The 11,676-nt window shown below is 32.5% G+C and overlaps 2 protein-coding genes across 2 annotated transcripts in view; one reads left to right on the top strand and one right to left on the bottom strand.

Moving 5' to 3' along the window:
- The window catches only part of LOC141295588 (ryanodine receptor 3), a 10,920-nt gene extending 10,814 nt beyond the window's left edge, over positions 1-106 (top strand). Inside the window, exon 9 of the mRNA XM_073826823.1 lies at positions 98-106. Within this exon, the coding sequence (XP_073682924.1) occupies positions 98-106 (9 nt within the window). The remainder of the gene's footprint in view (positions 1-97) is intronic.
- Positions 1-11,676, bottom strand: part of LOC141296225 (ryanodine receptor 3) — a 214,001-nt gene that overhangs the window by 39,408 nt on the left and 162,917 nt on the right. The window contains 11 exon segments of the mRNA XM_073827498.1: positions 1,147-1,287; positions 1,609-1,713; positions 3,412-3,540; positions 4,679-4,767; positions 4,842-4,922; positions 6,560-6,577; positions 9,135-9,208; positions 11,097-11,173; positions 11,260-11,339; positions 11,419-11,518; positions 11,596-11,649. Of these exon segments, the coding sequence (XP_073683599.1) occupies positions 1,147-1,287; positions 1,609-1,713; positions 3,412-3,540; positions 4,679-4,767; positions 4,842-4,922; positions 6,560-6,577; positions 9,135-9,208; positions 11,097-11,173; positions 11,260-11,339; positions 11,419-11,518; positions 11,596-11,649 (948 nt within the window).

Genomic DNA, 11,676 nt, shown 5'->3' with positions numbered 1-11,676 from the left:
TATATTTTTTTTTTTTTTTTTCCATGACTAAGATTGTTTATGACTGTAGTGCACTTATGCACCACAAAATTGAAAGTCTTTGTTGTTGTTTTAATAGAAATATTGAAGTATAAATATTAGCAATGTCACTGTTTTCACTTTTGGGAGAAGCTTTTGAGTTTTAATAGTTAAATTTTTTTTTTTTTTTTTTTTTATGTTTGTGTGTTTATATTTATAATATCTTAGCCTGAAGCACGAAACCAGTCTTAAGTAGGACTGGTATATTTGTAGCAATAGCCAACAATACATTGTATAAGTCAAAATAATCCATTTTTCTTTTAGGCCAAAAATCATTAGGATATTAAGATCATGTTCCATGAAGATATTTTGTAAATTTACTACCGTACATATATCAAAACTTGATTTTTGATTAGTAATATGCATTGCTAAGAACTTTAAAGGCACTTTTCTCAATATTTTGAATTTTTGTACCCACAGATTCCAGATTTTTAAATAGTTGTATCTCAGCCAAATACTGTCCTATCCTAACAAACCAGCAATGGTTTGTGGTCCAGGTCACATATAATAAATCAGGAAACTAGATGAGGTCAAATAAACCAAATAAAGTGTGTGAGTCGACATTCTCTTGATTTGTGCTTACTGGTAAAAACTGAAATAATTCTGTTAGAAAAATGTTTTAATTTAAAAATAAAATAAACCATAATTAAAAAAAATATTTTAAATATATTTTTTTAAATTTCATCAAGTTTCCAAGTTCTGATTTTCATTTAGTTTAAATAAATAATTGAAAGAAAACTGAAACAAAAATGAATAGAAACTATAGACATTATGCTTGCTTTAAAAATAAAACCTAATAATAATTTCTCATTTTCGTTTAGTTTAACTAAAATAACTAAAACTGAAATAAAAACTATAGAGACATTTAAAAAAACTAAACAAAAAATAATAAGAATGACTGTAGAGCTGTTTTACAGCCAAAATTACATTTTCTGGAGATAACAATCATCAGTAATTGCAATAACAATTTTGAGCAAAAAAAATATGATTTTCAGTTTAACTATCCTGCAGCGTGACTAAAATGTGCCTAAGTTTTAATTTAGACTAAAATTCTCAGATTTTATAATCTGATAAAACTAACAAATACACTGAACACAGGACTAAGACTAAATTAATAAAAAAGCTGACAAAAACTATGCAGCAAGAACCTTCCAGCAGCGACAACATCATGACAATCATGTCCTTCTGCAGATCCATCAGCTCCTTCAGCAGCTCGATCTGACTGGAGTCCTGTGAGGAATCAAGAGATGTTCATTAGTGTGATGAAGAGGACTGATGGTCACTGTGATGGTCTGGATCACAGAACGCTTTCATTTACTAAATCAACCTCATGCTTGATCTGCCATCAATCAATCTCAATCTCAATCTCATCTCATCATCAATGAGGGGACTTCAGCAGGAGCTAATAACATACACTGAGACTCTCAGACTGTCTGGAGAGACATCTAGTGTTCACAGACGCTACTACAGACACAGATCTGGCCTTGGACAACTTCAGCTCTCACAGCAGTGGAATAACAGATCAACACAGACACTGACTGAATCACACACCTGTGACAGCTTCATCTGCATGTTGGCGAAGACGTGGAGAAATCCAACAACGGCGTCCCAGAGTCTGCTGTGAGCCAAACTCTGCTGGTTCCCAATACATGGACCCTGAATCAGACACACGCAATCAACACAGGAGGACTTAAAGGATAACTATTGCCAAAATGCAACCTGGGCTGTTTTTTTTACTGTAAACGAGACAAACTTATATCTAAAAGCATAATTACGACAAACGAGCCGTTTTTGAGATTGACCGTGATTTAGTTTTGTGGTCAATGGCCGGTGAATGGCAGAACTAGGGGCATAACTTTGAGAGCATCAAAATCGATATTTTTACGACAATAAGAAGGCTCGACACACCATGAAATTTTGCTGGAAGTATCATCTGGGTCTCTACACATGAACTCCAGCATTGAGAACATTGTGTACACAGAGTTTACTAAAAAGAAAGGTTTTGAACAACTCACTTTCACTGTTTGGGTTTCCGCTCGCGGCCGTCTCGCCAGTCAAGAAGTGTCCATCTCCGAATGCGAATGAATGGACTCCATAGGACGAAATATTAGGCTTATATGAGGCTCTTTTTACAACTAGAAGGTTAATATTGCTTTTCACTTGCGACAAAACAACGAATTAGCCGTGCATTTATATGGAAATATGCTTTAGGAGCTATCCATCCTCGCATTCGGAGATGGACACGCTTTTCAGTGTTCAGTGGCAGTGGTTCTGTCATTTCTGCAGGATCTGATAGACCAAGGGAAAGCATTCTCAACCATAAAAGTGTTTCTGGCCGCTATATCTGCTTGTCACATTGGTTTTGATAATAAAACGGCGGGGCAGCATCCTTTGATATGTAGATTTATGAAGGGCGCGCGCCGCGCTTTGCCTGTTTCCCCCTCATGGGACTTGGGATTGGTGCTTGATGCCTTGTCCATGCCCCCGTTTGAGCCGCTGGACAAGGTTGATTTCAAAATATTGTTGTTCAAAACGGCACTCCTGCTAGCTTTGGTTTCAGCAAAGTGCGTCAGTGAGATTGATGCATTGTCAGTGCATTCAGCGTGCTTACAGTTCATGTCTGGGGATGCGGGAGTAGTGCTGAAGCCTAATCCTGCATTCATGCCCAAAGTCATTAATGCTATAAATCCTCTTGAGCTCCACCTCCGTTTGCCTCATCAGAGCAGCAAAAGTTGAAGGGAAGGGGCGTATCCCATAGTGAGACACCTCACTTAATGCTATCAGAGAACCGGGGTTACGCTAGTAACCTATTGTTCTCTCCTTAAATATGAAGAGATCAAACCACTGATTCATGAGTTCATCCACATTTCACAAAAAGCTTATGGATAATAATAAAGTCAGACATCGACATGAGTTGCTGTTTTTGTCTCTTCTCAATGATTCTTGATTTTGTGCTTCTGAATCCTGATTCGCGAACCCACTTCAAAGTCCGTAATCTGTGTTCTTGAATTAAATGATTCACTAACTTGCTCCGAAGTTCTGACGTGAATCAAATGATAATTGCAAACATTTTTTGTTTTACAAGTTTTCTAAAATGTTGGGTTTAAATATGCAAATGAGCCATTATTTAATGAAATATGCACTCATTTGCATACATTTCTAGTAAAAATCTAAACACTGGATGAAGTCAGTTTCAAAATTATGGTTTAATTTTTTTTTGACATTTTAGAGTCAAATGTTTTTACAGTTTTCTCAAACTTGTTTTTGCCTGCAGGGTCTCCCCTTACATGTTGTGTTTTAAGATGAGACAAAATCATATGGACAATGTGCAAAAATTAAGATCTCCAACATTACCTGTATGTATTCAGTGAGTGAGTTGAAGATCTGTTTGGCTACAGCGAGCGCTTTGGAGAAGTTCCTCTGACCCGCTTCATCCATGATGTCTTTACCAGAGTAATACCAGTAAAAATCACTGATGGACTCCTGCAGAACAACATTCACATTCACACACAGAGAAAACACTGGATGCTCTGATGATGGAAGTAACGCAAGTTACATAATAATATTACTTTTTCCAAGTAACTAGTAAAGTAACGCATTATTTTTTATTTATTTTTTTTGCAAATAAATAATACCCCCCCCTCATTAAAAGCTCTCCTCATGTTGAGAGAAATTGTGAGTAAGATGTTACTTTAGTTCTAGAATAAATGCATTAATTCATCTCACTCACAACAAAAACAGATACAGTAATCCTCAAAATGAATAAAAACCGTGAAATTCGTTATAAAAAATGTTCAATAATACAAATATCCTTTATGTATTTAATTCCATTTTATTAACCGATGTTAATCCAATTCATCCATACTAATGAGCAAAAATTATTCAAGATAATCTAACATTTGTTTTCCTTTTCTTTATTGCTGAAGAGTTGACATTTGTTCTTCTGCGGTCTACTGTACAGACGTCAATTTACTTTTCTCTAAGCCTGAGGCTTTTGGTGTGAAAAGGCTTTTACATTTGACAAAAATACAACTCTTTATATTAAAAACAAACAAGCAAGCCCTGCCCAGATTTAAAAAGTAACTCAAAAGTAACGCATTACTTTTTAATTGACATTATTTTTTAAATAAGTAATGCCAGTTACTTTCCCCTCATTTATTGATGAAAAGCTCTCCTGTCCCCATGTTGAGAGAAATTGTGAGTAAGATGTTACTTTAGTTCTAGAATAAATGTGAACATGCATTAATTCATCTCACTCACTAAAAAACAGATACAGTATTCATCAAAACTAATAAAAACTGTGAAATTCGTTATAAAAAAGGCTTTTACATTTGACAAAATAGAACTTTTTATATAAAAAAACAAACAAGCAAGCCCTGCCCAGATTTAAAAAGTAACGCAAAAGTGACATAATGCATTACTTTCTATAAAAAGTAACAAAGTAACGTAATTCGTTACTTTTTAGGGAGTAACTCAATATTGTAACGCATTACTTTTAAAAGTAACTTTCCCCAACACTGATGCTGATGGGGTTACTGTGGTGTTTAGAGTGATTGACAGGTGTGTGTGTGTGTGTGTGTGTGTGTGTGTGTGTGTGTGTGAGACAGGTAAAGGTGTGTACCTGCAGTCTGAGCAGATAGTCCACAGTGCTGATGATGATGTTGACTGTGGTCGTGTTTCCCGTCTGCGTCCTGAGAAAGTTCTGGAAGTCTGAAACACACACGAGAGTCACTCCAGCAGAAGCGTTTGTGTGATTCAGATGATCTGTTATTCAGATTTCTTACCGTTATTGTGTCCCTCACACAGGAGCTGCAGGAACCTGAACAGATCTTTGGTGAACTCGTCGTTCTGAAGAACTTTAGAGCCTTTGGGGAAACAGAAACACTTCAGATTCCCTCAACGGATCTGCTGTAAGAGCTCCAGACGTCCACAGAGACTCGGTCTACTGGCCGCTCATCAGCATTCAGTGTTAATGGGTTTATTAGAAAACTGTTCTACTGTGACATGCTCTGATGTCGTATTTGAGGAGGTTTTCTGATCACGTTCTCCATCAGGATTTCACTACATCACACTGAGCTCAATCAGAAATATACAGACTGTAAATAAACTTTAGGATCAGTTATTTATATAAAATAAAATAAATACTTTGTTTTTTTTATAAGTTTCATGTTTGTATGTTTAATTAATTAATTAAAAATGTCCAACTGAAATAAAATAAAAACATTCAAAATAAAACTCTTACTAACAATTCTTTTTAAAAATAAAAATAAAACAAAAGATTTAAGGCAATCACAATACTAAATTACTAATTAAATAAATAAAAATATCAAAATACATATCTAATTTTAAATTAAAAACAAATATTAAGTAAAAACATACAAACATGAAACTTTACAATTACTTATTTTAATTAAATATTTTTTTACTTTATTTAGTTTTTTCTTATTTTTGAAATGTATAATTATTCATGTATTTTGATCATTTTATTTATTTAATTAGTAAATGTTTTATTGTGATTGCCTTCATTTTAAAATTAGTTTTATTTCTATTTTTTAAATAAATTATTAGTAAGAGTTTTATTTTAAATGTTTTCATTTTAAAATATTCATTTCAATTGGACATTTTTAATTAACTATTAGTACGTGTTTTATTGTATTTTTTATTTTAAAAGAATTAAACAAATAATTTGACATTTTTATTAGTTATTAGTAAACATTTAATGTGATTATTTTAAAATGATTCACTTTAATGTAACATTTAATTAGCAAGTGTTAATATTGACTTTTTATTGTAGAATTATTCATTTAAATCTGATATTTTTAATTTAATTATTAGTAAGTGTTTTATTGTATTTGTTTTTATTTTAATTCATTTTAAAATATTCTTATTCATTTTAATTTGACATTTTTATTACTTATTACTAAGCATTTTATTGTGATTTACTTTATTTTAAAATGACTCATTTGAATTTGACATATTTAATTAGATGTTTTATATTTATTGTTTTAATTTTAATATTTGTATTTAAATGATTGTTTTCATTGATTATCATTCGATTTTTTTTTAAATTTATTATTAGTGGCCTTTATTTAGATTTTGTATTTTAAAGTTATTCATTTTAACTGTGCATTTTTACGATTTATAATTTTTTTTATTTATATATGATGTTTTGATATTTTATTATTTATTTTAAATCATACATGGAAATGGAAAGCAAGCACATTTCTAAGCTTTGTTTACCGTAATTTGTCTTTTTCAAACTTCTTACTAAACACTGAAGGGTTTTAATTGGTTAGTCGTGTGCATTTAGCATCATTTGCACATATTAAGCTCTTATTAAGAACAGGAAGATGAGCGAGAAATACAGAGCAGGAAAGACGGACAGAAAGGAGGGACCAGCAGACGTCAGTGGGGTTGACTTCCTGTCACATGACACATGCACTGCATTCAGACAGACGGACGGACGGACGGACAGACAGGAGAATCTGAAGCGTGTATTTACCGCGCTCCCTCACGTTGACTGCCACCGATGACAAAAGATGACAAGAAGAAAGAAATCAACATAGAAAAACAGCAGACATAAGCAAAGGAGGAGAGACGGAGAGATACTTCCAGAAGAACCAGAGATACTGACACTGAAACATCACCATCACTTATGCCTGAATCACACGAGGCACGAACCGGCAACTATGAACCGTACGCGACCCGCACTCATTCACAACAAATCAACTAGAAACAAGGGTTGCTATTGTGTGCATATCGTATGATACTAAAGAACAACAGAGAAAGAAAGATGGTAAATAAGAGTGAAAACTCAAAGCATGTATGTGACTGTAATACTGCACCATGAGCAATCAAACTAGCCAAATTCAGGTCAGTATAAAAACCAGCTGAGCACATTTTGGGTGTGTTAATGAGATCAGTGCATGATTTTTTTTAAAAGTTGTAAACAAATCAAGGATTATTGAAAAAAAAAAAAAAACACTATGTCTTCCTACTTCAAAATGTAATGTTTAATTTTAATGCTTTATTTGCAGGGGGGTTATATTATTATTTTTTTATTAAAAAATATAATGTTTAATTTTAATGCATTAATTGCGTTTTTTTTTTTATTATTTAAACATTTTCTTTTTCATGCTATTTTAAGGTTACCAAAAATTGCTTCTACACCCAATTTTTTACAACAAATCTGCACAATGAGCAATCAAACGATCAAAATGTTTAGTATAAAAACCAGATCAGTGCATGATTTTTTTTAAAAGATAAAAGTAAATCAAAGATTATTGCAACAACAACAAAAAAAAAACTATTACTCAGTCTTTCTACTTCCAAATTTAATGTTTAATTTTAATGTTATTTGCAGGGATTTTTTTAATTATCTAAAAATAATTTTTTTATTCAAAATTAAATTTTTAATTTTAAAATTATTTGCATTTTTTTAATTATTTAAAATTGTAACAATTTTAAAATTCAAAATGTAATGTTTAATTTTAATGCATTATTTTCAGTTTTTTTTTTTTTATTATTGTGAAATTTGCTAGCAATTTTTTTTCGTGCTTTTTTAAGGTTACCAAAAATTGCATCTACACCAAATCTGCACCATGAGCAAACAATCAAAATGTTTAGTATAAAAACCAGAGATCAGTGCATGATTTTTTTTAAAAGATAAAAGTAAATCAAAGATTATTGCAAAAAAAAAAAAAAAAATTCTCAGTCTTTCTACTTCCAAATTTAATGTTTAATTTTAATGCATTATTTGAGTTTTTTTTTAATTATTTAAAAATTTTAAAATTCAAAATGTAATGTTTAATTTTAATGCATTATTTTCAGGTTTTTTTTTAATTATTGTGAAATTTGCTAGCAATTTTTTTTCGTGCTTTTTTAAGGTTACCAAAATTTGCATCTACACCAAATCTGCACCATGAGCAATCAAACAATCAAAATGTTTCGTATAAAAACAGGTGAGCACATTTCTAAGTGACTTTGGGTGGGTAATACACTGCAAAAAAATGCTTTTCTTGGATTTTTGGTCTCGTTTCCAGCCAGAATATCTAAAAATTCTTAAATCAAGAAGGATTTTCTAGACAAGCAAAAATGATTGTCTTGTTTTCAGAAAAAACAAGTCAAAATTAAGTGCGTTTTTGCTTGAAACAAGCAAAATAATCTGCCAATGGGGTAAAAAAAAATCTTGTTTTCTCTTTGAAATAAGATTATTTTTCTTACCCCATTGGCAGATTATTTTGCTTGTTTTAAGCAAAACCTCACTTAATATTGACTTAGAAAATCCTTCTTGATTTAAAAACTTTAGATATTTTGGCTTAAAACGAGACAAAAAAATTTAAGTAAGAAAATTATTTTTGCATTGTAAGATGAGTTGTAAGAAAGTTGTAAATAAAACAAAGATTGTTGCAAAAAAAAAAGAATTGAATTAATTTTAATGCGCTATTTGCGTTTTTTATTGTGAAATTATTGTGAAATTTGCTAGCAATTTCTTTTTCATGCTATTTTAAGGTTACCAAAAATTGCTTCTACACCAAATCTGCATTAATTTAATCAAAAATACAGTTAAAACAGTAGAATATTACTATGGTTTAAAACAGCTGTTTTCAATGTGAATATCTGTTAAAATGTAATTTATTCCTGTGATGTGCAGCTGAATTTTCAGCATTGTTACTCGATACTTAAAAAATCATTCTAATATGCTAATTTGCTGCTCAACAAACATTTCGGATTATTATCAATGTTGAAAACAGTCGTGATGCACAATATTTTTTGGGAAACTGAGATGCATTTTATTTTTCAGGATTCACGGATGAATAGAAAGTTCAAAAGAACAGCATTTATTTGATGTACTGTAACATTTGAAACATCTTTACTGTCACTTTTGATCGGTTTAATGCATTAATGTACAGTATGTGGCTGTTGTTTTGTGTGATGATCAGAGTGCAGTATGAGATGGTGTAATGATGGTGTGACTGTAAGAGCTTCTCTCGCAGCTTGTCAATCTGATCCACAATCGCTCTGATCATGAATCTCATCAGATCATCATGTGAATGTGTGCAGTGTGTGAAACTTACTGGACCCTTCCTCCGTCACCATCCCCAAACCCTCAGCCTTATTCTGACGCTCGAACGCATTCAGATCCAAAACACTGCACAAACACAAACAACACAAACACATAAATGTCCGTAAGTAAAAAGTGTCTGCTAAATGCAGGGCTCCAGACAGAAAAATAAAGTATAAAGTAAGGAGCCATTGGCTCATATAAGAAACAAACTTAGGCGCCACATATTAGTCACACTGTCATGTGTTTATGTCTAATTTTTTTGACTTTATCAGCATTTTAACCCATCCTATAGATGTCCTGGGAACTAAGTTTAACTTAAAGCGGGAACCAAATGTTGTTTATAACACAGAATCTGTGTAAGCATCTCTTGGCCACTAAGTGTAGTTTGGGTTTCTTCTCAATGCATTCTATTAATGTTGTCATATGTCTACCACACATCCGGTCTGTATTTCTTCATTAGTAAAATGCAATTTCATAGGTTTTTATCTTTAAATTATATCTTTAGCTCCCTGCATTCTTTCTTACCATGTAGATAACAGGTTAAGTAAAAATATGAATATGCGATAGCACGTAAACATTGCAAAATGCTCCTCTTTATAGTTATTTTTCTAGCTGACGGATGAGATTATGGATGCTGAATGGTTATTCTGAGGTAAATGTATTATTACGTGGCAATGTTTACAAGCTTTACATGTTTTTCACAGTTTGAAACACTGGCAACCTCAGCAAAAACTTCACTCGCAAATGAATATTTTTGGTCGCAAATATGATCATTTAGTCGCAGTCTGGAGCCCTGTAAACGCATACATGTAAAAAATAACACTGAATCACATTCACTGACTACCTTTACATGCACATCAATATTCCAACATTAATCTGAATTTGGCTGCATTCAGAGTTGTGTAAAAATCACAATCTGATTGCAAAATTAAAAATTAAATGCATAAAATTAAATATCAAATTTTAAAATTTTAAAATTAAAGCTTATAATTTTAAACAACAGTGCATGTGTAGATAGGCAGACTTACAACAACTACATACACAGGAATATTCCTGTGTATGTATAAACATCATATTCAAAATATGACTAAAACCTGAACATTATTACAGAGTTGAAAATGTCATTTGATGTGCATGTAAACACATTCAGTGAGATATACACTTCAAAAAATTCTTGTCTTAGTTAGAATTTGTGTCTTGTTTCTAGTCAAAAATATCTAAAAATTCTTAAACTGAGATGCATTTACTAAATAAGCAAAAGGACGCAAGATATTTAGTCTTGTTTCCAGGGGGGAAAACTAAATTAAGTGCGTTTTTCTTAAAGCAAGTCAAATGATCTGCCAGTGGGCTAAGTAAAATACTCTTGTTCCACAAATATTTTACTTCCTCCACTGGCAGATCATTTTACTTGTTTTAAGCAAAAACTTCCCCTGGAAACAAGACTAAATATCTGACGTCATTTTGCTTATTTAGTGACTGCATCTCCGTTTAAGAACTTTTAGATATTTTGACTTTCTTACTTAGATTTTTTGTTTTGTTTCCAGCCAAAATATCAAAAAATTCCTAAATCAAGAAGATTTTCTAGAGGAGTAAAAATTATTGTCTAGTTTTTAAAAAAACAACCCAAAAGGAAGTGTGTTTTTGCTTGAAACAAGCAAAATAATCTGCAAATGGGGTAAGAAAAATATTCTTGTTTTCTGTTTGAAATAAGATGTTATTGCTTACCCCAATGGCAGATTATTTAGCTTGTTCTAAGCAAAAACTCACTTCATTTTGACTTGTTTTTTCTGAAAACAATAATTTTTTTTTTTACTTGTCTAGAAAATCCTTCTTGATTTAAGAATGTTTAGATATTTTGGCTGGAAACAAGAAAGTAATAAATGCATTTTTTGCAGTGTAGAAACAAGACAATACTAAGAAAGACAAGCCTTTTTTTGCAATGTAAAACACTAGTGAGAAAATCATCGATCACCTGCACGACTGCATCAGTCCTGACAGACTCTTGAAGAAACCCACATCTCGCTTCTCCTTCAGATAGTCCAGCATTTTCTGTGCGGTAAAATGATCACTCATAACTGATCAATGAAAAAGCACCTGAATAAATGTGTTCATGATAATAGTCTCCAGTGACGCACCTGCTGGACTGTGATGTTTCCGCCGTTGAGAACGGAGATGCCGAGCTTCAGTGTGAAGATGACCATCGAACCCAAACGACCTGAAACACCATCAAACACACACTCAGTGATGATGATCGCTCAGAGCCTCTCTCTCTCTCTGTGTGTGTGTGTTTGTACCTTTGCTAGCGCTGATCATCTGTAAGACCATCTCTGCTGCTCCTCTGTCATGGAGTCGGGCCTGCTGGTACAGAGTCTTCTGCTTCTCCATCTCCTTCTCCTGATCACACAAACACATCAGCTTCTCAAGATCTTCATGTTTATCTGATTTAAGTGTCATATTTAGTCTCTGCTCACCTCAAATGTTTTCTCCTTTTCTTCCTCCTCCTCTTCCTCATTTTCATCACAGCTCTACAGATGAAGAACACCACGTCATGC

Source organism: Garra rufa, chromosome 21 (assembly GCF_049309525.1).
Source record: "Garra rufa chromosome 21, GarRuf1.0, whole genome shotgun sequence".
Lineage (NCBI taxonomy): Eukaryota > Metazoa > Chordata > Actinopteri > Cypriniformes > Cyprinidae > Garra > Garra rufa.
This window is presented reverse-complemented; position numbering and strand designations above follow the sequence as displayed.